At 39.9% G+C, this 27,040-nt stretch overlaps 1 protein-coding gene across 1 annotated transcript; it reads left to right on the top strand.

Annotated features, from left to right (window-relative positions):
• Positions 1–438: 438 nt before the first annotated feature.
• PI15 (peptidase inhibitor 15) lies at positions 439–24,891 on the top strand. The gene is made up of 5 exons (XM_009989151.2): positions 439–711; positions 20,898–21,016; positions 21,297–21,429; positions 21,579–21,694; positions 24,756–24,891. The coding sequence occupies exons 1-5, from the start codon at positions 439–441 to the stop codon at positions 24,889–24,891; spliced, it is 777 nt and encodes a 258-aa protein (XP_009987453.1).
• The last annotated feature ends 2,149 nt before the right edge of the window (positions 24,892–27,040 follow it).

Genomic DNA, 27,040 nt, shown 5'->3' on the forward strand with positions numbered 1-27,040 from the left:
AGGCATAGCCTAGGATGCACTTTTCATTTTCAGTGGAAAACATTCTGTAAGGTTTCTTGCAGTCTCCCCTTGTAAGATTTACAATGTGGTTTATGAACTGATCTGGTGTGGTAGCACTGTTGCTATTTCAGGAACACTGCTAGCTCTGATCATGTAATTCATGGTACAATGATGCTTCATTTGGTGTGTAGTAAGAACATATTATCAGTTAATATGGTTACTGAAATTGCTCAGTGGCACGTGTTCTGTCTGACTGGATTGTTTTTATGATTGAACTGACAGACAATCATTTTTCTGATCGCAGCCTGCCAGTTCACTTTGTCTTGCTACCCAGATGTACAGAATCACATATTTGACATCTTGTCTTCTACAGATCTGTTTTTTACTGCCCTGACTTAAAGCAGAGTACCTCTGTGGCCTTTCTCCTTTGGCCCCAAAATGGCAGTAATCACTGCAATCAGTTGTGCTTTCCTGTTTTCCATTCTCTGTGAAACAAGTGCGTTCACATTACCCAACTCCACTGACCTACTCCTGTCAGACCATAATTTCACTGACATTGAGACAGCTTTGGCAGCTCATCTGGACTCTGCAAAAATTCCCAAAGCCAGACGGAAGCGCTACATTTCACAGAATGACATGATTGCCATTCTTGATTATCATAATCAAGTCAGAGGCAAAGTCTTCCCACCTGCTTCCAACATGGAATATATGGTAAGTGAACTTCATTTATTTCAGAGTAAAGCAAACTGTAAGTCACTGATTTCATTTTCGTAAATTATGAGGGTTTAGTTAAGTAGACAAATAATTTTTAACTATTATTGCTTACTGAAATGTCCATTCCATACATTAACTTAACCAATCAAAAACTAAATTCTGAATCTCTTACTTGCCCTGTTGAATTTTCATTTCCATGAGTAGTCCCGATGCAGTAAATGAAGCTGTGAGTTAACTGCCTGTTGGCCTGAAGAGTAGTATGTGATTACGACATGTGATTGCGTGTGTTTGAAGTGCTAATCATTAGTAGCCCCGTGGCTTTTGTGGAATACACTGAAAGTCATTGCCTTGATGTATGCAAAAAGGTACCCAATGACCATTTCTAATTTCTTTCACAAATACTACTTTGGGAGACAATATGGTAAAACTGTGTTTGCAAAGTAGTTCATCTGAGACACTGTCTCATGCACATGTGTTTTACTTACTGCATATTATTTGTATGCACTTAATACTTTTATTTTTCTGTCAAATACAATGCTGCTTTTAAATATTTCTCTAGTATGTAGAATTTCATTGTGCTTGAAACGTTATGTTTGTGGCAGGCACCTTTTCCCCTTATTGGCAAATACTTATTATGTGAATTATCTGTTCTTGCAGGTATAACAGAAGTTATTCATTCACTGTGATTTCATACTTGGCACTACTACTAGCTAAAGCAGCGTGTTTGCTATTTTGTGTTCCAACTTTGAATGCATGCATACTGTGGACCTCTAATGTTAAACATAGGTTGGCCAATCAAATTTCTTTTACTTTCTAAGTATCCTCACTGTTTTGAAAGCACAGACAAGTTATGTCAGCACCATAATATCTGCTTATAGTCACAGTTTCTCGACAGTTAACAGGTTTGAGAAATAAGACACCATCAGCTTGACATAGAAAGGATAATAGTAATAACAACTCCTCCTTTTTAGCAGCTAATGACTAACAGTTTGGACATCTTTCTATCACAGATGTTACCTAAATCTGGATTTGATCATATAATCCGCTTAACACATCCCAGCAGCACCTCAAAATGCTGAGTGCACTCGAAATGTTTCTGGATGAAGGCCTGTTGCCATACCATAGGCTGAGTTTGAAGTTTGGTTAAGTGGAAAGGTCAGAGACAGAAAAAACAGAGAGGTCAGAAGTCAGGTTCAGTCATCATTTTCATTGCTGTGCTCTCCACTGACATTTCCTTTGATTCTGCATAAATAAACTTTGTTGTAATGTCTGAGGGAATGGCAGCCTACCATGCCCTTCCTTAGCTTGTGTGTTTTAGAAATCTGCTCCTGCAGTTTGCTTAAGTGAAGCCAGCACCCTGTCGTATTCCCAAGAGTTTTGTAAGTAAGTGCAGTGTTCTTAGACTGTTCAGTAAAAAAAAAAAAAAAAAACAAAAAAACACAAAACCCAAAAACACTTCAAAAGAGAAAGCAATCTTGCTTGATTAAATCTATTTTAGTGCACTCATATGCATAAACTGCCAAGATATTACCAATATGGGTTGGGTATTCTGCTGCAGTTTTGTTCTGCAAAGGTACTCTGCAAGATTTGATACGAAATCAAGACTGAAGCCACGCTCTTCACAGTTTACATGGTATTCTTTTCCTTGCCCTTCTTACTATTGCTTTTGTCAGTACCAGCCATAGGATTTATGTGTTCCCGTCAGCATCAGCCTCTTCTGTAGTCTCAAGGGCGAGGTCTAAGGCTTTCTTTACGTTTCATTTCCCAGTCTGAAAGTACTTCGTGTCTTCATGTTTCAGAATTCAGCACCTCAAGCTATGTAGGTAACGATGCAGAGTGCAACTTAGAACTTAGATCGCCAGTGGTAGCCAACCTCTTTGCCACTAACTCAGAATTTAGTCAGTCTGCGTGTGTCTCATGTAACTTCACAGAGCAAAGAAGGCCCAGTGAGCAGCATCACACATAGATTGCTCTGCCATCTGCTTTGTAGCCATGGCAGCATCTATTTACCTATTTATTTACCTGTTGGCTATTTAATTAGGAAGTACCTAAAGAGGACCTACAAGAAAGCTGGAGAAGGATATTTCACAAGGTAGTAGTGATAGGACAAGAGGCTATGGCTTTAAACTGAAAGAGGGTAGCTTTAGATTAGATATAAGGAATAAATTTTTTACAATGAGGGTGGTGAGGCACTAGAACAGGTTCCCCAGAGAAGTTGTGGATGCCTCATCCCTGGGAGTGTTCAAGGCCAGGTGGGATGAGGCTTTGAGCAACCTGATGTAGTGGAAGGTGTCCTTGCCCATGGCAGGGGGGTTGGAACTGGGGATGTTCTTTAAGGTCCCCTTCAACTCAAACCGTTCTATGATTCTATTTAACTTTTTACCTCTGTGGCTACAGTAAGGTTTTGATAGGAAGGTCTTGAAGATGACATGGTGCTGTAAGCCATACCAAGACTGGGGACCCCTGTATCAATAATGCCCAGTTGCATTTGCTTAGTCTATTCTTTGGTATCTGTATAGTTTCACAGAGTATATATGTGTATATATATACACATATATATGTATAGATGGCACAGCATCTGTTGTAACTTATGTGGACATAAGGTTGCTGCTGATACATGTAAAAGATGTAGTGTCACTCAGTATTCATCTTCATAAATAAGACAACAAACACATTGTCATTACCAGCAGACAACGTGCACTGTGCTTGAAAGAACCTTACAGAGTGTACATTCCTTTCCTGAATATGATGGAAAAGTGCAGTGGTAGTGATGAAAGTGGCCTTTCCCATTTCCCCTAACAATGACTAAAAAGGAAGTCACGTTAAAGAGCTGGAATTACTTACAGATGCCATAGATTGTGGAAGTCTCTTGTAAGTATGTTGAAGTAAAGAAAGACTAAGCAGTTTGGAAGCACAAGAAAAAGATCTTTTCTCATCTTTTCTCTATTCACAGTCATATTAAATTGTGTTTTGTTCTTTTTGCCTAATTCTGTTAGGAACTCTGTTCTTCTCATGAATTGCTGTAACACATTCTCACTTTTGTACAGTTCCATTTGCTTTTTTTCCTCCACTGGTAAGAACTCAGGGTTTAGCTGTATGGGTTGGTTCTTGTGATTCCAGTTCTCCGCATTATACCTTTTTTTGGGGCTTTTCTCCTTGACACGTCTGCTTCTCCCACGTTCAGTGCATTTGTTGATACCTTGAACTCCTCGGGCATTATTCTGTCTGTCCCTACTGTCTGGAAAGTTTGTGTGCTGTAGGACTTTAGATGAGAGGTCTCAAAGAATGACTTTGAAAGCACATGTGCTAGGCGGAGGAGGTTCAGATGAACACTGCAGTGACAGAGAGGGGGAAGTGTTTTAATTCTCTTTGGGAGAGGTTGTTCTGAGTGCTTCTCCAGCCTGTTGTTTTATGCAGTCCCCAGTGAAAGTGGACAGCTGGGGAGTCAACAGCAATGACGGGAAGCATTGTTCTACTGTCAGTCCCTAGTGAAAGAAACTGGTGTGTCTTATGCCATGGAAAGTCTTTCTCTTGAGACCTTAGCACCCTATGCATCAGACTTTAAAGCAATCCTCCTTTTGGTTCTAGTTCTGGTATTGCTGATGCCTTCAACTGGAAGTTTTTCCACAAGTTTAAATCTAGAGTCAGTGTGTATGTGAAGGAAAGTGAAAGAGAAAGGAAACGAGAACTTTTAGGCCTATAATATAGAAGTCATGACTTCTTCTTTTAGTTTGGGTCTTCTTATGGTATCTTTCATTCTTCTTCATCCTAAGACTGTCATTTTCCAGTCTTTTCTTGTGCTCTAAAAGCTGATGCCATACCTGCAGAAAGAAAGATGACACTAGCCTTTTGACATGGCAAAGGGTGAAAATCATCCACTTGGCTTAGCATACTTTTTCTGGAGAAAGCAGAAGAGTTCCAGGAAATTCATGATTCAGAAGCGAGGTGTACAGTTGCCTGCAGTTCTCTAGTGTGAAAGGTATGTAAATCTGCAGATACAGGTGAAGTCTGCAAACAAGCCAATCCCTTTCTCTGAATGCTAATTCTGTATTATAGAGGCCTTTCTGGAACGTCTCAGCTACTTGGTAGGCCAGTAAAGATTTGCAATATGTTATCAGCTGAAATTTGAGTCTCATAAAACATGTAATTAAATATGCATTGTTACTATCTGTCTCTAGGCTCCCAAACATTCATTAACAAAATATCTGTTCTTATGAGAATCCAATGTAATTACCTTCTCTACAATCATCCCCGCTTGAGGCCAGTTTTTCAAAAGTTCACATGGTCTTTGTTGTAACCCATGTCACTGTGTGCATACAACACTTGGTTGAGCAGGTGCTTACATACAGGCATGCTCTTTACAGTTTTGTATGTACCAAGCAGAAGCAGTAACTCTGATATAGCTGGGCCTTAATGGGCGTTGAACCCTGGACTCCATGGCATTCCCATAGGCAAAGTGGGAATACCTGTTCTAGTTAAGAGCACTCTAAGGTGATCTGAATAACTTGTTATAGAGCCATACTGAAAGACAAGCTGCGGGAGTAGTTCACTGCTGGCTTGCAGAGTGGGGTTCCACAAGGATGGATCCTGCACCCAGTACCAATCAACACAGTTGTTAGTAGACTGGTAGTAGCATGTCTGAAGTATAATAGATGGAGCAGGATTACACGCTTAAAAACATGAAGCTGAATGTTTGTGGAACACTGTCTAAAGATTTTAAGAGCAGAAAAATGCTCTAGACAAACTTGAGCCTGCTTATGTATAGAAGATGTTCTGATATAGTTTCAGTTCCTTTTTGTTCAGTGATTGCATAAATGTATTTTTATATTTGGGAAAATCTGCCCCTTGTTGAACATGTCACTTTGTAGGACTCAAAATGGTAAAAGTTACCAGAATAGCTAGAAATGAATTAGTTTGGTTATCCAGTAGTTATTTCATGGCAACATAAAGATAGTTTCTCATTAGCTGGTGGCAGAGGAGCTGGAAGGGAAAGGAGAATCTGAGCCTATTCATTTCTAGTAAATCCACATGAAAGACTGTGATAAAATGGACAAAGGAAATGAACTGTTGTTCTAAAAGAAAAATTGTGTTCCAAAAGAAGCTCCTGTAGTCCTGTGAGTCATGGGGGAAATCTGTGCACTCTGCATGGCCCAGGAATGACACTCTTTGCTGAGGTGGTGAATTCGGAGACTTTGCTTCCTGTCCATGAAGATCTGCAGACAACTTACAAGAGCAGGCCAGAGAAGCAAAAAAAAATAGCCCACTTAGTGGTCACAAATGTAAATAACTGCATTATTAATTCATTCTTAAATTTGAAAGTCTTGATAAAATTTGCTTGCTGTCAAGGTGATCTTAAAACTGCTCTGTGAATATGCAATACCTGATGGGTAAGGCAAAATGAGAAATAAAAGCTACTTCATGTTTTCCAAAATCCTATTTAATACCTAAAGCCTTTTATATAGACATGGAAAAAGTGAGTTAATTTGGTTTTTCTCTCCAATTCAATAGCATTTCTGATAAATAAGCTTCTCAACTTGTTTATCTATTTTTTGCTGTTGTCAATGTGGTTTCTTACAGACCATTCTAAATCTTAGAGGACATTTTGTTCTTGAGTTGTTTGCCCTGGCTCATCTACATGGTCCCACTGAAATCATCCATGTCTGTAAGTAAGGATTGCAGGGCTAGTTCCTTCAAGATTTATGTCTAATGAGTTGGATAGGATCTCTTAATTCATATAGTTTATCCCTGCCCTGTTGCAGGACTTCCTTCTACATTAAATACATATGGTTTTCATCTTGTCTACTCCTGAACACATATAGCGGTGCCGTTTCAGTCACATCTCTTGGCAAATATTTTACCTTAGGAGTAGAAATTATTTCCAAATGTCTAACCTAAATATTTCACTCTAAAACTCAGATAATTAATCTTTATATGCACTTTTTAGCTGCCCAATAGAATTTCTCTAATTTTTTTTCATTTCAAACATTACTCTTTACATATTTACTGACAGTTTTCTTGGCATGAAGATGCATGCATGCATGCATGCATATAATTTTTCCTTAATTTCCGTGTGCATGTGTTACAATACTTCTGCATATTGGAGCAAATTACAGTTGCACTCCATTTACAGCTCTTATGTTAAATCAGTGAACAGCACACTTAAATGTCAAAGCAGATTAGGCCCATCATTGTAACTACGCATGTTTCAAGACGCAAGTGCCATAATGCAATGGAGAATTTGCTCTGAAAGTTACTGGCAGCCTACTTTTTCCGTTGAATAGCCCTGTTCCCTTAAATCGTATATACATGGTGAAGGTTGAAAGTAATCAGCTGATGAGTCAGAGTACGAAGATCTTAATCTGCTTTTCATCACGCCAAAGTAAATCTAAGTATAGTCCACCCCAGTCTTCTGGGAGGAGAGATATCAAGGAGCTTGGAGCTTCCCCAGTGTAGTCCACCTATCTCAGTTAGCCGTGGCTTTTAGTTTGTTCTGTCCTGAGAATTCACAACTGAGGTGAGAACAAAGGGAAAGGAGTGTAATACCTGATACATATAAATAAAAAACTGATTCCAGTTTCTCCCTCCTACCACGTGTGTTTCTGTTTTGGCACTATGTTCCTACTGCTTGATGCCGTAACCCAGCACCAGGAGTGTGGGAAGATCATGGGCTAAAGAATTCTGGAATATCAATTGCCTCAGAAAATTAGAATAAAAAAGAACGGATGTGGTTTACATGCTTACAGTTAGGGGTGTCTGACTGCATGACAGCTTCAAAAAGAAGCAGTCATTTTACAGCATCCTCAGCCTTTTTCTGCAGCGGAGGCAAAACATGGCAACTGACAATAAGCTGAAGGAAAGAAAGAGTAGATGGAGCTTACTTTCTGCCAATTTTGGCGCAATAGATTTACCTAGCTCTCTTTTGCCTCACAGGTGAGTTTGCCCACTTATCTATTTCCTACTGCACCACTGTCCTACTTGTTGGCGATCAGCGAGATGCAGGGTGGTGCTCATTTTTCTAGCAGAGTTTCATCTACGAAAGGCTAGGAACCCCCATTCAGTCTCAGTAACTAAACCGCTGTTCATCTAGGGTCAAATCCAAGTGGAAGCTAGCTATATGAAGTACAAAAGCCACCAGTTATATTCAGAGTGACATCAGTTATATTCAGTTATGACAGAAGACCTGTTTAAGAAATGAACAGAAAGGACCTTTCCTGGAAAGCTCTCCTTGAAAAATCTGAAGAACTTCCTTAAAAATGCTATTGTTAATAAATATTGTGATAAAGAATGACTGTGCTAAACTTGCTTTGGTATTAGAGCTCCTTTCCAATGTTTTATGCATAAGAATTTTAAAACATCCATGCTGCTAGTGTTTTAGGAGAGAATATTTACATTATTTAAATTTAGCATTAGCAGAAAGCCTTCTAGGAGATTAAGCAAACAAAAAACAACCTAGTAAAGTCTCAGATAGAAAAGCAGCCTGCCCAAAGCCATCAGAATTAGACATTCCTTTATTATTAAATGTAGCACCTCTTGAACTTGTTGGCTAAAAACACAGACAGGGCATTTTTCACAAGAATCTTGATCCAAAGTACACAGTACTTTGTTTCATACATGAATGGAGATGATAGTAACCTTAAACCTCTCAATGTTTTTATCCTCTTTCCGTACCTGAAAAGAAAATCCAAAAAGTAGAATAGTCTTTCCAGGTCTGTGGAAATATGTATCCTAAAGACAGCAAAGATGGAAACCCCAGGATAACCACTTATTTGCTTTTTGTATACAGAATACTATCTTCAGCACAGGCATCTCCACGTATGAATGCATCTGCAAGTGCCCTGGGATGGGATCTGAGGCCTATTTTAACTCAACTGACAATGAACTGGTTTTACATCTCTATCTGGAAAGTGATACCTGTTAATCTGTACCAAGAGAGAGTCTTAAATTGAGCTTTCTTCTTCTGAGAATAGAGAGCTATCGTTCTTCTTTATCCTGCAGAAAGAAGAAACTGCTATGTGTTTTCTTTTGTGTCATGCTGCCATACCTTTTAGTTAGAGCTACTTAGAAAATAATTAGTATTTTCTTTGAAAACTTTTAAAGAAATTAAGAACACTTTTGTTTTAACATAAAACTTCAGTGGTTAGTAACAAAAAAAGTAAAAAAAAAGTGGATTTTTTTTCATATAGAAGAGGAAAAAAAACACTACAAAAGAAATACATTTTTTCATTCACATTTTGTGATTTTAAGAAAAGGCAATTTGCTCTGATCGTATTTAAAATGATAGAGGTCAGACACCTTTTTCTTCAGACTTATGACCGATTGTCAGGGTGACACGGAGCTAGACAAAGTTTGGTCCTTTTTGTTACCACTTCTGAGATAAGCTCTTGCCAACTAAAATGTGCCTTGCAGTAGGTTAAGAAAGCACTGAATATTTTAAGATATGTAGCTCTGATATTTAACTTTTCCAAAAGCTAAACAAATAATAGCATATCAAGGAAGCTTATTGTTATTAAATCTGACAGCCTACCAATTTTCTTTGTTTCTTATTGTTTAAAAGCCTGGTGCCAAACATGAAAAGAAATGTGGACAGCCTTTAGAAGAAAAAAATTGACTATTAGCAGTGGTCAAGCTTCAAATGATAGGAGTTTGAATTTGGACCAAATAGACACCCAGGAATATAAACTTCTGTATAAAATATAGACTTGAATTTTCTTAAGAAAAGAATTTCTGGCAATGAAGTTTCTTGGACATCTGTCTGGTGATGCACTGGTTACTGTAAGACAGACCTTCTAATACTGAGCCCTTCAGAAGTGTGAATCAGATGTTTAGAGGTTCAGTTATATGAAAGTAAATTGACTATAAAGCATTGCACAATACTACTTTGAGTTGCAGTGGAATATTGGACAAGCAGCTTGATGTATTAACCTTCTATTTATTTGCAAAAGAATGATGTACAGAATTGTGATTCCCGTCAAGATTTTCTTTCTCTAGAGGGTAGACTTTGGCAATTTTCTGTGTAAACTTTCTAATTAGTACCTAATGCATTTGGGAAAGGACTTGCACATGTGGTAGGCACTAATTACAGTATACACAGTAAAATTTCTAACAGGTGGCAGCTGAGAGCAAAAAGTATTCATATTCTAGGAGAGACAGCCCAGAGTCCAAATGATCTCAGAGCCCAAATAAATATATAAAGTTTGCCAATCTGCCTATAAATTCCAATGAGCTCATATGTTTTCATCACACAGTATGTATTGAAAAAAAGTGAAGGCAAAGAGACGAGACTCTTTCAGTCACTCTGCCGAAAAAGTGTGCAGGCAGAAGGGCTGGTGGGTTGTTTGATTAAGCTTTGTGCCAGCCTTGGGATGGTGGACATGGTGGGAGGTCCTACTGAAAGTCTCCGAACTTGAAAACATTACAGGTCTGATTATGCAAAAGAGAAGGAGAGAAGTCGTCCAAGGGAACCCTGCATGCTGCTGTGAGGTATCTGAGAAGTGGCCCCGGCACGTGCGAGCCGTACGGCTGGTGCAAGGCTGCATGGATGAACGATCCATGAGGACGAGATCTGCATGTCGGAGGGTAGCAGCCCACATCTGCTAAACCCCTCTGGGGCTTGCACTAGCAGCTGTGGAGTGCAGCTGCACAGATGGGCTGGATATGTCAGATTTCATCCCTCAGCTTCCCAACATTTTTCTCACAGGAAGAAATCGCTTGAGTTGAGGTTTTCTCCTTTCCCACCTGCTGCCATTCTGGAAATAAGAGCTTCTGATCTTGAGCTGGGCAAACAAGCAGAAGCACAGGGCTAATGGAGAATAAAATCAGAAGTCAGAGGTAGAAAGTTTGATTTTTTTGGACCGATCACTGCTAAAAGGTGGTCCTACTGGCTGCCTTTCTGAGGTGTGTAGGAGCCGCACCTATGACTTCTATGGTATGTGTTTGTTTGTGCCAAATAACAATCTGAAGAGACTAGTATGAGTCCAGAGTAAACATCTGTTAACGACAAATAACATGTCAAAACTGGTAAACAAATTGCCACTTTCTATTACCACAAAATTTGTCAGTGTTGCCATGCAACTGTATTCAAATTGCATATCCCAACATTTCATTTGCAATCTTATCACGTAACTGCAGTCGTATAAAGGAGCTGTTGAAGGGGAGAGTAACTAAAGCAACATACTTCACCTTTTTGCTCTGGGTTTCTGCTCAGACCTGTACCTGGTGCTTGTCACTCCCACTGTACTGTTGATGGCAGCCCGCCGAGGGGCTCGTCACACCGCGGCGGTCATGGCATTAAGGGCAGCAGCTCTTGCCTGATGGACACACAGGGAATTCATGGGAGGGTAGTGAGTGCCCAAGATGTGTATGTTTTGCTTAAAGTACTTGCTTCACCACCGAGAAATATGCAGAATATTATCCTAGCTGATAAGTCATGTTAAAAAAACCAAACAAACAAACAACAAACAAACCCAAACAGTAAAGTACTGAGGACTGCTGCTGGGATTTAGTATGCAGAGCAATGTGTATGGGCAACTGAGGGGAGCTTCCTTACTACTGGCAATAAAACTAAGCAAGGCAAGATTAAGGATTATCATAGACTCATAGAATCATAAAATGGTTAGGGTTGGAAGGGACCTCAAAGATCATCTAGTTCCAACCTCCCCTGCCACAGGCAGAGATGCCTTCCCCTAGATAAGGTTGTTCAAAGCCTCATCCAATCTGGCCTGGAACACTTCCAGGGATGGGGCATCTACAACTTCTTTGGGCAACCTGTTCCAGTACCTCATCAGACACAGAGTGAAAAATTTCTTCCTTAGATCTGATCTAAATCTGCCCTCTTTCAAATTAAAGCCATTTCCCCTTGTCCTATCACTACATGCCCTTGTAAAAAGTCCCTCTCCAACTTTCTTGTAGGCCCCCTTTAAGTACTGGAAGGCTGCAATAAGATCACCCCGGAGCCTTCTCTTCTCCAGGCTGAACAGCCCCAACTCGCTCAGCCTGTCTTCATAGCAGAGGTGCTCCAGCCCTCGGATCACCTTTGTGGCCCTCCTCTGGACTCACTCCAGCAGCTCCATGTCCTTCTTGTGTTGGGGACTCCAGAGCTGAATGCAGTATTCCAGGGGGATCTCACTAGAGCAGAGTAGAGGGGCAGAATCCCCTCCTTCGACCTCCTGGCCATGCTCCTTTTGATGCAGCCCAGGACACATTTGGCTTTCCGGGCTGCCAGCGCACATTGCTGGCTCATGTTGATCTTCTCATCCACCAGCACTGCCAAGTCCTTTTCCTCAGGGTTGCTCTCAGTCCATTCTCCGCCCAGCCTGTACTTAGGCTTGGGATTGCCCCGACCCACATGCAGGACCTTGCACTTGGCCTTGTTGAACTTCATGAGGTTCTCACAGGCCCACCTCTCCTGCCTGTCAAGGTCCCTCTGGATGGCATCCCTTTCCTCCAGTGTGTCCGCAACACCACACATCTTGGTGTCATCTGCAAACTTGCTGAGGGTGCACTCGATCCCACTGTCCATGTCTCCAACCAAAATGTTAAATAGCACTGGCCCCAGTACTGACCCCTGAGGAACACCACTCATCACTGGCCTCCACTTGGACATTGAACCATTGACCACAACTCTTTGAGTGCAACCATCCAGCCAATTCCTTATTCATCGAGTGGTCCATCCATCAAAACCATGTCTTTCCAGTTTAGAGACAAGGATGTCATGTGGGACAATGTTAAATGCTTTGGATAAGTCCAGGTAGACGATGTCAGTTGCTCTTCCCCTATCCATCAATGCTGTAACCTCATCATAGAAGGCCACCAAATTAGTCAGGCAGGATTTGCCCTTAGTGAAGCCATATTGGCTGTCACCAATCGCCTCCTTATTTTCTATGTACCTTAGCATAGTCGCCAGTAGGATCTGCTCCATGATCTTGCTGGGCACAAAGGTGAGACTGACTGGCCTGTAGTTCCCCAGGTCTTCCTTTTTTTCCTTTTTAAAGATGGGGGCTATGTTTCCCCTTTTCCAGTCATTGGGAACTTCACCAGATTGCCACAACTTCTGAAATATGATGGATAGTGGCTTAGCAACTTCATCTGCCAGTTCCCTTAGGACCCGCGGATGCACCTAATCCGGTCCCATGGACTTGTCCACCTTCAGGTTCTTTAGATGGTCTCAAACCTGATCTTCTCCTACAGTGGGTGGTTCTTCATTCTCCTAGTCCCTGCCTTTGCCTTCTGTGACTTGGGCTGTGCAGCTGGAACTTTGGCTGTGCAGTTGTGCATTATGATGGCAAAAGAATGGAAGCATGGTTGCGTATTGCTTGAATGCTTTAAAATGATTGTTAGCAGACCCCGTAAGTTCCCACGTTGAAAACATGTCTTTATGGATTCTTCAGCTCATCTCTCCTAGCTACGCAATCTGTCAGCCGGCAGCTGCAGGGAAGGAGAGCTCCTCCTTCTCCCTTTTATTTTTTCTGTATTTTCTTTGTGACAATGAGGGCTGTAAAGTTGAATGCTTCTAAAAACATCCAATTTGCACACAGATGCCCACAGAGAATGAGAAAAGCATTAATACAGTGTATCGTTGTTTATTCTGCTCACTTTGTATTTAGATCACAAATTCTTACTACCTGTTCCGACTAGTAACCATTTCAGAGTACTTGCAGAGAAGAGGAGAGTTCACTGCCATTTGCTTTGGTAATAGTGCATCTCTCTCATACAATAAGACATGGATAAAGATACAACAACACTAAGTCAGGTATTTCCTTTTGTCACTGAAGTCTGCGTTCTGAACTTTAGGAAAAGTATCTGATTAATCTGAAAACAGAGGAATTTTTTTTCTCTGAAAATCAGGAAATCAGGAAAAAAATTTAAAATGTTTCAGCTTTCTCCTGGAAAGTCATCCTTGGCTTAATGGTCATCGCCCTCTGAGTAGTACTTCCTCTTTCTCCGCACATTGCATACTGGTTTAAGTATCTGTTTTACTTGGGAGGTATTCTACTGCTTGAATCAGTCCTTTTTGTCTACCTGTAAGAAAGCTGAAATAAACATTTTATCTGTATGTCCTTTTTTTTGACTTTTGAAGTAGTGAGTCATCAGAAAAAGACAATGTAACATCACTCTTAAGAAAAGTAGATGCAGTAAAGCATTGACAGATCTTACTGATGACTTTGGAATAAGTCAGCAGTTTCTCTCTATTGGAAGGAAAAAGAAAAGCCACAGCATATTTTGCAGAATTTATCAATGAGATCGTAAATCTGAAGATAGGTATCAGCAACATGGAAAGTGAAAATTATGAATTGTCTTTCTTTTTTTCTTTGACAGTATGTTGAAGAGATATAATAGAAATGGGTGCAGCCAGATTTTTTTTTCCAATATCAAAATTATGAAATGGTGAAATTCTGCTTATTTTTCAATTAGCAAGGAGATATTCTCCTGCAGAAATGCGAAACAAGTCATTAACATTTTCTGGTATACATAAAAGCAATTTAGGAATATAACATTTTTACACTTGCAGGGATAGGGATTGTCTGTTTTTAAGAAAAGCATCCATCAAGGGTCTGTGTGAAGTTCCAAGACAGTCATCCTTTCCTTTCTTGACTGATGATGTATAACATCCAGGAACTCATTCGCATCACTCAAAATATGAGGGAAAGCCTTGACAAGAGTAAAGAAACCTTCTCTCTCCTGTCTTTTTACAAAATGTTTAGAAAGTTCTCTATAAAGCAGTGAGAAACCCTGAGGCATGTCATCAGGTAACTAAAGTAATAGTCATACATGGCCACTTTTATGATTGAGCTTTTCCTCCTATTTCAGTATATTATGAAACTAATATTCATTAAATGCACCTATGTTGTGTATTATGTTTCTAGCTCTTCCAGCTGTGGAAAAATCTCTCAGAAAATGACCTGACATAGCTTTTTCTCCAGGTATTGGCATCCTTTGGATGGCCAAGCTGAGCTCTGAGACACCTGGACTGCTTCCTAGAGCCCTGCAAACTGCAGACTAACATCTCACAAAGTCACCTTGAAACCCAGGCAGAAATCTTGTGGTGCTATGTTTGGACTGTCTTACTGAGACAGGTTAATTTGAGGAAAAAACAGTCACATCATGAGTTTCACTGGTCCAGAGGTCCAGAACCAGACCTTACACAAGAAAAAGATCTAGTTTCCTAACCTTTATATAATTACAGAGTACAAATATTGTGAAGTCAGACTAGAAAGACTCCAACCTCTTGTGCAGGAAAACGGAGAGGCGATCCATGATGAGAGAAGGTCCTTTAAAGGCTGACATTAACTGTTTCCCCTAGTCATACTGAAAGCCTATAGAGAATATACACTGCCTGCTTTAACAAAGGTACAGATCCCAAATGACACGGTTCCTTGATACCATCAAAATCCTGAGGCCTGATGTTCCACCACCTTCAACGATGGGCTCCAGACCCTGAAAATGCTGTTTTGAATCCCTGCTCTGTTTTAGTCAGTGAAATTTAACCACGACTTCGTCTATCCATCATTTCACAGAAGTTCTCAGCAAAGTTTACATGTTCAGGCTGTGCTAATAGATGTTGCAGTAGTGCGTTTAAAACTAGGAATATGAAAATTTTTACTTTTCAAATAAGATTGCCACAGGGTAAGTGTATCCAGAGTAGCAGTATGTTTGCAGTAATACAGCAGTCCTTTAGAAAGTTTGCAGTAAGAACAGTGATTCCGATTTAGAGAGGTCTATTTAATTGGTTTTGCATGTGCTTGTTCAATGTTTTCTACTTATAGACAAAATAGTGATGTTACTGTCTGAAGTACCTTGTTGCTTTCAGCTTTATCTCCTGTTCTGCAACAGAATTTGCTTCCTGAGACATCTGTTTAGCAAGGTGTCAAGAGAAAGCTCCTCCATTTAAATGATTAATATTAGGAGTACAATTCTGACTGTAATGAGAATGACCAGAACAACTTTGTTTCTAGGTTCAAATTATAGTTAAAAATAGTTATGCACACCATTCCTCAAATTAAAGCATAGCTATCAAAGCGTAGCTATCAATGTAGGAAGGGAACAGCCAATAATTGTTCAACAAATGTTGTGGACAGATCTTTTTAATACTGTAGTTACTTCTCTTCTTTTTCTTCATCATGTTTATTCAGCTTCAGCATCATTTTAGTACCCAAGAGGATAATTGTGATCAGGACCTCCTGTTCCAGCAAAGCTGTTCCAACAAAGAACAAAAGGGCACTTCCATCCCTTCTACTTATGAATTATCTAAGAACAAGTGAGAGGCAGCCATAGAAAGAGCTATAGAAAGGGAAGGTATGAGGCAACTGTGACCCACAACATTAAATGGCTTCCCTTGGGGAAGGAAGTTCACTTTTTGGGCTTCAAGAAATTTCATTCAATGTTAAAGAGATTTCATTTTACACTCCGTTGCTTATTATACATTATGGGAATAACAATTTATTTTACCATTTGTTTACGGAGTGAAACAAACAAAAAAACCAAACCCAGGCATCTTGGCTGAAATTCTGGCCTCACTGGCAAAATTCCCACTGAATTTATTAATGCTAAGATTTCACTCCTGACTCGCAACCAGCATGTGCTGTGTGAGTGCAGAGAACACCCTCGAGCTGCCTTATAAAGCCTCATAAAGTGGTCTCTGATGTTGAAACCCCTCATGGTATAAGCAGTGTCCTGCTCTCTGTATTCAGTCCGCTTGATGATTTTCAAGTGAAGTGTAGTTTTGAAGTGTTGTTTTGCAGGGAACAGTGCAGAGAGCACAATCGGACAGCTTTCTAGGAAAATAAGCTTTGGCTGAGGAAAGAAAAATAAATTGGCTAAAGGATGTTCACTTGCAGTTGCCAGTGGAAGTGCGGTGGGATGCTTTAACTCTGTCGTGGCTCAGTTAGACCCTGTTGAGGGATGGGGAGGGTTTCCATGCTGGACCAAATCAGTGATCTGGAGTTTGAGGGGGATCTTTATACTGGATGGAAGGAAAGTGACTGCTTCCTCAACTACTAACACCCTAGCAAATGAGGATATTTTTATCCCAGGAATGCAAATTAATGCAGGTGTGGACTCAGGATCAGACTTCTTGTGAAAGGGATGAACTAATGGTCCAATCTCTTAACAGTTTAGAAGATTTTAGGTCATTAAGAGATAATAATTTTTCTGCTTCAGCCTATAATAATTATTTGCCTAGCTTTGTGAAGGTGATCTAGACCTAGTCTTAGAAGGACTGAGACCACCTTTATTTCTAGGAAAATAAAATAAAATAAAGAAGTTGAAGCACTGCATCTTCTCCCATGAAATACAAATGATTTACATAGCAGAGTGGGGCTCTGTACAAAGGCTTTTCACCAGCTTGCTAATGAAGAAATGAAGGAAATTAAAAGATGCTGCATATACTCCCCCCTTGTTTCCTATTCAGTGATTATTTTCTTTCTTTTTGTCTCTTTTTTTTATGTTTGCCAAAAATTTCATGTGTCCAGAGAGTGGTCAAGAGTGAACAGAAAACGGAAAGGAGAGCACACTATATGTCACAGTAACGCTTACCTGCCAAACCCACAATTTTTTAACTAAGTTTAAAACAACCGCTGAAACTTCACCAACCAAATGCTGCAGATGATTCCTGAGAACCAGAAAATGAAGCTGTGGAGAAATGGAAGTGGATTAGCAATGCCCTCGCTGTCCAAGGCAGGGACTGTGCCTAGTTTAGAGAGGGCATTAATAGTGAAAACCTTAACCAGTGTTCACATTTCTTTCAAACACCTAACCTGCTATTTTGTGAGGCAATTTAGTACACGAAAATATGCTGAGTGGAAATCAGGAGCTCGGTGCTGTTTGTGCAAATACAGTACCCATTTAGCTTATCGTGGGACCGCAGCCAGGTCATTTGGGAGCAAGCACGCAAACCTCATGTTCAGCCTCCTGGCAGGCAGCACTCGTCCCAGGACCATGATTAATCCCAGCAAAGGAGGGTGTTTATGGGGTGTCACAGTCCTGGCGGAGCTGTCCTTTATGGATGCACACCAGGCAGCTGTGTTTGGACCCATGTGCTGGATCCATGTACTCCGTTCCCCTGGGCCTGGGCAGGCTCCAAACACCAGCTGTGTCCCCAGTCTCTCAGGCACGCTTCCCAGGCACACTTTAATGCTTGTATCTACTGTTACCCCCTCTTTAAACCCTCTTTTTGGGACCACTGATGTACCACAGAGATTTTAAAGGGTTATTTGTATGCTGGCCAAATGCAGCTAATTGACTTAATGTCAGAGATACAATGCAGCACAAATATCTGTGCACAGTTTTCTTCCCTGGAGCATTTCGTGGGTTTTGGATGATGCTCAACCAGCCCAGGGTCCCCTCTCTTGTACACTACTGCTCCAGCTTACCCTTCTCTTCCCAAGTTATAGACTTTTATCTTTAACTCCTTTAAGAAACTCACTGTGTTTTTCAGAGCTGAAGTCAAAGTATTCTCTGGCTTGGAGACCATTCCTTCTTAGTATGCTTCTTACTAACACTTCTCTGTTTTGTCCTTTTACTGGCAATTTGCTTTACGAACAGGTGTAAAGTAAATCTGCTTTGCTTTAAGCACCATCCATCTTACTTTCCCTAAGGTGGTTCCACTTGAATGGAAGATCATTTGTGTTAAGGGTTCATATTGATCTCTGTTGCACGTCTTTAGCTTTAATCTAGGAGTTACCTCAGCCACTCCGTATTAGCAAAAGCTTGATTCAATGATATAGCAATGTCATAAAATTTACTAAATTTTGTCCTTTTCACTCAGAGAAATTTCACAAACTACTAGACAGAGTCAGGGCATGAATTAGTGTCCTAGTCCATGATCTGTGGTCAGTCTTTTCACTCTGCAAGTTTGCAAAATTAAAACTCTGAATTCAGTGTTAGAATTATTAGCTTGTATATTATTAGCTCTTGAAGAAAATATTTGTGATGGGGGCCACCTTATCCTTTGATAAGTTTATTTCTGACTTTGCCTCTTATTTCATACCTCAGAGAGCATACTCCTTATTTCATAGCCACTTAAGATTTATGAGCTTGGGTTTGTGTTTAAAAAGCTGCAATGGGCTGGGCAGACAATTTTACCACATTCTGTTCTTGCCTTTCTACCTGCAGTTCGCTAAAAGTGTCCTGCACCAAAACACTCCACTCGAGGTATTAAAAATGTTAATTTAATTCCAGAATCTACAGCCTACTTGAGTGTCACTTAAATATTAAAATATACTAGGATTTGTGCATACTTGTAATATAATGGTAAGAAATTCTTGATCTGGAGCTCCAGATAAAGAAGCAGTAGTTGCAGCAGGTTCTATTCCTGATACAGAATCATAGAATCATGGAATGGGTTGGGTTGGTAGAGACCTTAAATATCATCTACTTCCAATCTCCCCTGCCACGGGCAGAGATGCCTTCCCCTAGATAAGGTTGTTCAAAGCCTCATCCAAACTGGCCTTGAATGCTTCCAGGGATGGGGTATCCACAACTTCTCTGGGCAACCTGTTCCAGTACCTCACCACACACAGAGTGAAGAATTTCTTCCTTAGATCTAATCTAAATCTACTCTTTTTCGGTTTAAATCCATTGCCCCTTATCGTATCACTACATACCCTTTTTAAAAGTCCCTCTCCAGCTTTCTTGTAGGCTCCCTTTAAGTACTGGAAAGCTGCTATAAGATCACCCTGGAGCCTTTTCTTCTCCAGGCTGAACAGCCCCAACTCTCTCAGCCTGTCTTCATAGCAGAGGTGCTCCAGCCCTCGGATCATCTTCATGGCCCTCCTCTGGACTCGCTCCAGCAGCTCCATGTCCTTCTTGTGTTGGGGGCTCCAGAGCTGAATGCAGTATTCCAGGTGGGGTCTCACGAGAGCAGAGTAGAGGGGCAGAATCACCTCCTTTGACCTCCTGGCCATGCTTCTTTTGATGCAGCCCAGGATACAATTTACTTTCTGGGCTGCCAGTGCACTTTGCCAGTGCCTGTTGAGCTTCTCATCCACCAGCACTGCCAAGTCCTTTTCCTCAGGGCTGCTCTCAATCCGCCCAGCCTGTCCTTGTGCTTGGGATTGCCCCGACCCACATGCAGGACCTTGCACTTGACCTTGTTGAACTTCATGAGGTTCTCACAGGCCCACCTCTCCTGCCTGTCAAGGTCCCTCTGCATGGCATCCCTTCCCTCCAGCATGTCCACAACACTGCACAACTTGGTGTCATCTGCAAACTTGCTGAGGGTGCACTCGATCCCACTGTCCATGTCACCAACAAAGATGTTAAACAGCAGTGGCCCCAGTACTGACCCCTGACGAACACCACTCGTCACTGGCCTCCACTTGGACAGCAAGTCGTTGACTGCAACTCTTTGAGTGCGACCATCCAGCCAATTCCTTATCCATCAAGTGGTCCATCTGTCATCTTTGTTATTGCTGAGGCAAGCCTATTTGCTGTGGAGAAAACAGCAGACTTACAAATCAAACATGTAAGTCATCAGGCTAAGCATATAAAAGAGACATGTCATGTTCCTTTCATTGGAGGAGAACTTAAGAAGTCAAATTGTCTTTTCTTACAGAGCTGTTTTCTTTTAATTCCAGGCAGTGAGCAATGTCAGCTCCCATGCCGAATAAGGTGGTGAAACTCATACTGCACCTGGAAACTCTTCATAATCTTTGCCTTGGTGGAATCCCTTTTCTTGACCTTGTGACTTCAAATATGAAAAGCTGCCACACACGTTCTCTGGCTATAGATACTCCTGAGATCCTGTTTCAAATGTGTTGGGGTTTTGTGGGGTGTGTAATACCTGTGCTGAATTGTTCTTCCCTGTTTCCCTCACCTTTACTTTAACCTTCCATCTGGATCCCATCCAATGTTTCACTCCTCTCCACACATGGATCTCATCAACACAGAAGGGAAAATGGTTAAGGAATGCCTATTCAGTGACGGTTTTTTCCAGAATAAAGAGAGAGATCTGAATACTTGGCTTCCTCTGTATATGTGGGCAGGAATTCTGTCCAGCGATAGGGCAAATCCTGCTAGATCTTGTATGAGCTGCCCCACAGTTTTCTGAATTCAAGAGCTCTCTTCATAGCGACAGATCTGACATGTTATGACAGTATATTTGTGACTTAAGATACTTGTTTCTTGTGTTCTTGTGTGATAGCTGTTTGTTTTTCTGTTCTGCTGCTAAGGGTATTTTATTTTGTCAGGTTTGGGATGAAACTCTTGCCAAATCTGCAGAGGCCTGGGCTGCTACATGCATCTGGGACCATGGACCTTCCTACCTACTGAGATTTTTGGGCCAGAACCTGTCTGTAAGAACTGGAAGGTAGGCAGATACCCTACAAAACAGTCATTTTGTCACCTTTCGAACAAACTTTGAGATCAGATCTTAGACTGATGCAAGCGTCATCAGTATTGCGGCAATAATTGATATCCACCTATGTTCATTTGACTTAAGAGTACTATTTCTTAATAGTGTGTCCCTAATGATGCATGGAGAAATGTGTGTTTAAATGACTTGCATCAGAGGGATTAGCAGCAGAAAGTTCCAAAATACCTAAATCTAAAATGACATGTTTTTCTTTCTGTATTTTAAACAAATCCAGGTATCGATCCATTCTCCAGCTGGTAAAGCCATGGTACGATGAGGTGAAGGATTATGCTTTCCCTTATCCTCAGGATTGCAACCCCAGGTGCCCCATGCGATGTTATGGACCCGTGTGCACCCATTACACACAGGTTATATAAATTACATTCTTCTATTCAAAATCTACTGTCCAAAGCTGGACTTTTCTGTGATGTATTTATAGCTCTCTCTCAAATAAATGTATATATATATATATATTTCTTTTCAACTTGGACTTCACCAATAATAAATATTTATTCAGATGGTTTGGGCCACTTCCAATCGTATAGGCTGCGCAATCCACACATGCCACAATATGAACGTCTGGGGATCTGTTTGGCGACAAGCTGTTTACTTGGTATGCAACTATGCCCCAAAGTGAGTTGCTTTCTTTTAATATTGTTTATTTTTTTTACTCAATGCATGTTTTGGTCCTCTCATAGGACTGCTTACTCATTTTTCTGCAGCTTGGCCCCTATTTGTTCTTTATCTGCTGGCTGCTCCTTCATTCTAACTTTACATCGGAACATACATAAAATGCATGACTGACTTTGGTACAGAAGGAAGAAAAGGAAATAACTTGATATGTATGGAAAAAAGCCCAAAACTTGTTTTCTGTTATTATTGTTATTAGCATTATTATTAGAATTCATTTTGTCTTCCTCCTTTGGGCTGACTCCACTTTACTTTCAATTCCTTGTTTCTGCACTCTGCTATATATACTGATGGTGAGCTAGACTTCCTCCGGTAAGCAATACTGAAAGAAAGTAAATCGGGCCCTTGATTTACTGTGAACACATACTGTTGCCCACAAGATACCTTTGCTGATGACCGTGCTGCATCAGGACAACGATAGCATAGGTTTCCTACAAAGTCCATCTACCTAATCTCAGTGTCTACAAATCTCATTTTACCTTCCATATTAGGGTCCTTCAAATAGTAGATCATAGACACCCATAGATGGCTCTATATCAGGTAGCTGTGCAGGGATCTGTGTTAGGTTGAAATGAAGAAATGAATTTTCTCCCAGTGTTTTCTAGACATCATCCTAAGACCCATCTGCATCTGTGTGCAGAATGAATCTATAAAGCGTGGCTCTGGGAGAGCTTCAATTTGAGGTCTGGTTTGGACCAGTGCTTCAAAAGCAGCATGAACAGTGTAAATGGCTGGTTTCTCTGACTGTATAATATTAGGCAAAGCCATAGTTCTGTATAGGAATCTAAGTATAATTAATTGAACATGTTTTCCATAAACTCTCAGTGGCACAGGTCCATTTGTGGTAAAAAATATGCAAGAATATGTCATTATTCTAACTGTTACATGAGTAAAAGAATTTTTAAAGATTTTGCAACTTAAAAAAAGATAGGATTTAGTAAGAAAAATAACTTGAAAAAAACCACCTTTGGAAATCAAGGAGATTTCTCTGTCCTTTTGCCTTTAATATCTACTAGAAAAGGGTGGTAAGAAATGAATGGAGGGAACAAAGATCAGGCAGCAAAAGCTGTATCTGACTTTTAGCTCCACCACACGGACATGGTGAAATCAAAGTTTATAAAAGAAACCCAAATATTATTTTTTATGTATCTCAATTTAAAAAAAAAAAAAAAATTTAAAAATTTCAAACTTCCTAGAATATATCTCTTATGTTTATATATAGAAAAAGAATGATTTTATACATTAAGCATTATTGAAAACTGACGCATTGTTTATCAGTTAACAATGAATTCATGACATTTTCTATTTTCTCAATCTAAAAATACCACTGTCTCTCAAACAGCAAACCAAAGCTTGGAGTTACAAGCTTCTTCTCTGGATGAGAGTTTGAGTAGACCTTTGATTCATAGATAATGGAATCGGGATTTTCACTTCTACTTGCACAGTCACAAAAAAGATATTGAGTGGTCTTGCATGGCTTAATTTTATATTCCTAAGAATTAATTGAGTTAAGGACATTGCCTTAATGTTCTTGGGCACACATGCAAAAATCTCTTTGCCAGTCAATAAAGGCTGTGTCCTTCTGACTAACCAGCACATCAGAAACTCCTCTAAAGAAGAAAGGTGAATGTTACAACTCCAACCCAAGTTATTATGATCAGAACTTGGCAAAGATATAGGATTTAGAACTCAAATAATTTTCACTGATGCTATGCCATAATGCTGAAAAAATATCTATGCTTATGAAATCAGGAAAAAAAAAAGTTCAGGAGGATAATTACAAAGTTTAGAAAGGCCCTGCCCCTGGTTATCTAATGGACTCACACGAATCAGCCGTGCACTGCATAGAGAATGAAGCAGAAATCAGCTTTCAGCAAACTCTTTCTGGATTTCCATATCTATTATCAAACTAAATATATTTCCTGAGCACTCAGTTTGCTGTGCTCATTTGGAAGAGAAGTAAGAATGAGCAAATTATTTGAGAGATTCCTACTTTCTTCCAAGGAACAACCCAGACCAGGGCTTTTGATCCAAAGTTATTGGCTGGGAGGTGGGGGATGAGAAAATGTTTCATAAATAATTGCATTACTCACTGCTATACCACATCACATGCAAACTAGAGGAAAGTTCTCTGCTCTGTGAGACATAACATTTAAATAAAAATCTAATTTTAACTGTCTTTCTGCCTACATCATGAGTGTTACATGAATCTCTTAAAGCCTGAGGTTTATATAAACACCTAAAAGTCTGGATGCATTTTTCAGATGTTCCTAGATCTTTCAGAATTACCTCTTTTCACAGGATCGCTCTCCAGACTTGTACCCCTTTCCTCCCAGTTTTTTTCATGCAGCTGTATTCACCAGATGGAAGCCTTCCTCCTCCTCCCATTAACACCTATGAGATCCCTACAAATGCCCAAATGCGATTCTTATTAATAGGTCACTGGTGCGAATAGTTTTCATATTCCTTTTTCTCTAACCACGAATTTAACCTCTGAGCTTCACAATGTGGTCCCAGGGCAGTGCAACCTGAGAGTAAGATTTCTCTCAGTTTGTTTTTCCAGCTTCCAAAACTAAGCTTTTAAGATAACTGCCAGACAAAAAAAAGCACTCAAGGAAAACCTTGAACCAATGCTTATGTTGCTAATTTCTCATAAATATAGCCCTCCAGTAAAAAATACTCTGTCCCAGGCTCAGAGAGTTAAAAATCACTTGACTGTAGCAAAAGCGAGAAGACTGGGACTTCACCATAGACATTAAAGGATATGGAATGGACCACTGGCCTGGGGTGACATGGGCATTCTCCTGCTGGTTTTTGGGAATCGGTAGATCAATGTTTGTCAGTAACCTGCAGAAATATATTAATATGCGTTTTCAGTAATGGCGTTTTCAGTGTATCACTGAAGACATTAACTTTACTCACTCAGAACAGCTATGATTTAATGATTTTTTTTTTTCATCCTCTCTGAGATTACTAAGCATTCTTTTTCTGTTTTTAATTTCAGGGGGAATTGGATTGGGGAAGCACCATATAAAGTAGGAGTCCCGTGCTTGGCTTGTCCTCCAAGCTATGGAGGTTCTTGTACTGACAATCTTTGTTTCCCAGGAGTAACATCAAACTACTTATACTGGTTTAAATAAGATGTTTACATTTATTTTTTTAAAAACGGATGAGTAATAAAAAGCTAGTATATTGAATTTTGCACATATTATATAGAGAGAGATATCGTAATAATACTCTGATGTTTTCATTTTGTATGCTTTTGTATAATTAGCTTTCAAAATATACTATAATTTAGTTTTAAACTTTGGGATTTGAGACTCACATTAACCCTTTGAGATTAACATTTTGTTAACGGAAAGCAAACTAATTTTCATCTTAGCAGTGTAGCTTCCTGAAGATTAAGTTTTGTTAAAAGCACATTAAAAGATAGAATACAACATCCTTTTAAAAATAATAGCTCCAGAAAGAGAAGGGTCATTGTTTAATACTGTGCCATAAAAATGGAGTGTAACGTGCAAAGCAACAAATTGACCTCACGCTCCCAACGGTTCCTCCCGTTTACACCTGTGCTTTCACCTATGATGTCAATGGGACTCTGAGCAGAGGAAAACATTAGTGCAAGAGAAACTGCAGGATATTACCTACCTCATTCGCAACATCAATTAGTTTATGGCATTTCAAGAGTTCAGCACAAGGCTGCTTCTCTCATCAACGATGCCTGTGTGCAGACAGGAAAATTAGGGAGAATAAGGAACCACACTGGCCAAGATGCAGTGGCTGTTAACTCACATGCCTAAAGTCTTATCTAGATAGAAAACTACATCACTGTAAATATACTGGTATAATAACACAGCCTAAGTCTACCTTCCTGTGTTCCTGAACACAGTCATAATGGTATAATGGTGCTTTGCAGCAGTACATTTATTCTTGTACAGGCAGATAGAGAAATATATTACTACACAGCAACATATATCAACACATGGCATCTGTACTGTCTTTTACATTATAAGTTTACCAGTATATGTATTATCCCCCTGACTGAAACTCAGCCAGGTGAAACTTTCGAGGAGAGGCCAGACTTAAAAGTAGTTAAGAGGATTTGCAAATAAAAGACATCAGGCAACTTTAAAACTTCATACAGTTTTGTGACAAAAATTTCAAATTTCTAAAGCAATTGGCAGTGTGCTTTAAAATATATTGTACTATTTCCTGAAAATATCTGTATAAATTAATGAAAACCAAATCTGTTTATTCTTACCTTTTCTGCCAAAACCTGAATGCCTTATGGGTGCTTACTACAACATTTATAAAGAGGACCTACACTTTAAGCTTGAATATTATACAAGTAGTTTTCTTGAAAAGCGGGTTATAAAAGGGAGGAAATCGAATGTCTGCTACAACTATGTCATTGAAATAGCCTCGAGTTTTGGCTTTATTTTATAGGGCAGAATGTACTCCACTTTAAATATACATGTTTAGTCTGCTTGCACTACTCCATTGAAACCTCTGAAATCTATCAACTTTGAAAAGCAATGCTGAGTAGAACAAGCAGAACAAGAGAATAATTTCACCAGTGCTACATGTATAGATGTCTTTAAGTCACTAATTCAGTCCTTTCGAGGATGTTTGAGAAAGCCTGTCACCAGAATATGAAATATCACATTGGTGATATAAAAAGAAACATCAGAGTTTGAATTCTTCATGTTAGTTATTCTTTTTCTCCAACGAGATAGCTAGGGGTGGGGAATGGGCTCTACAGTGTATGAAATGCAACAGCCGTTCTCCATCTGCCCACAATCTGATCCCTCATAGAGAGCCAGCAACTGATCTGTGGCTCTTCGGATGTTTCTGGTTAGTGACAATTCGGTATCTGACAGGAAAATAACTAGACAAGTATATTGTCTTCAAATGTGTCCATGTTTTAAAAGAACATCACTTGTAATATACTACTAACTTTTATTCTAACAGTTACAACATAAATCATTTCCTTTTGGTTTCAGAGGGGCTTAGGCTTGGACAGTGCTTAATCAGTCGAACTCTTTGGCTGAGTAGAATCCAGTCCTGTTTTGGGAATGAAACACAACGTCTTTGCATCATCTATGTACACATTGAAGGAATTCAGTGAGACAAAGCTACTAGGAGGGTCACTAGCCCTCAGCCAGCCCAGTTTTTGACAAAGGTTCATGGGACAAATGCATTTTTGTTCTGCATAAGAAATCTTCTCTAGAGGTAAAGATAGTACAGTTAAAACAATGCATCTAGCCATTTTTCGTATTTTTATTTTAA

Source organism: Tauraco erythrolophus, chromosome 3, assembly GCF_009769465.1.
Source record: "Tauraco erythrolophus isolate bTauEry1 chromosome 3, bTauEry1.pri, whole genome shotgun sequence".
NCBI lineage: Eukaryota > Metazoa > Chordata > Aves > Musophagiformes > Musophagidae > Tauraco > Tauraco erythrolophus.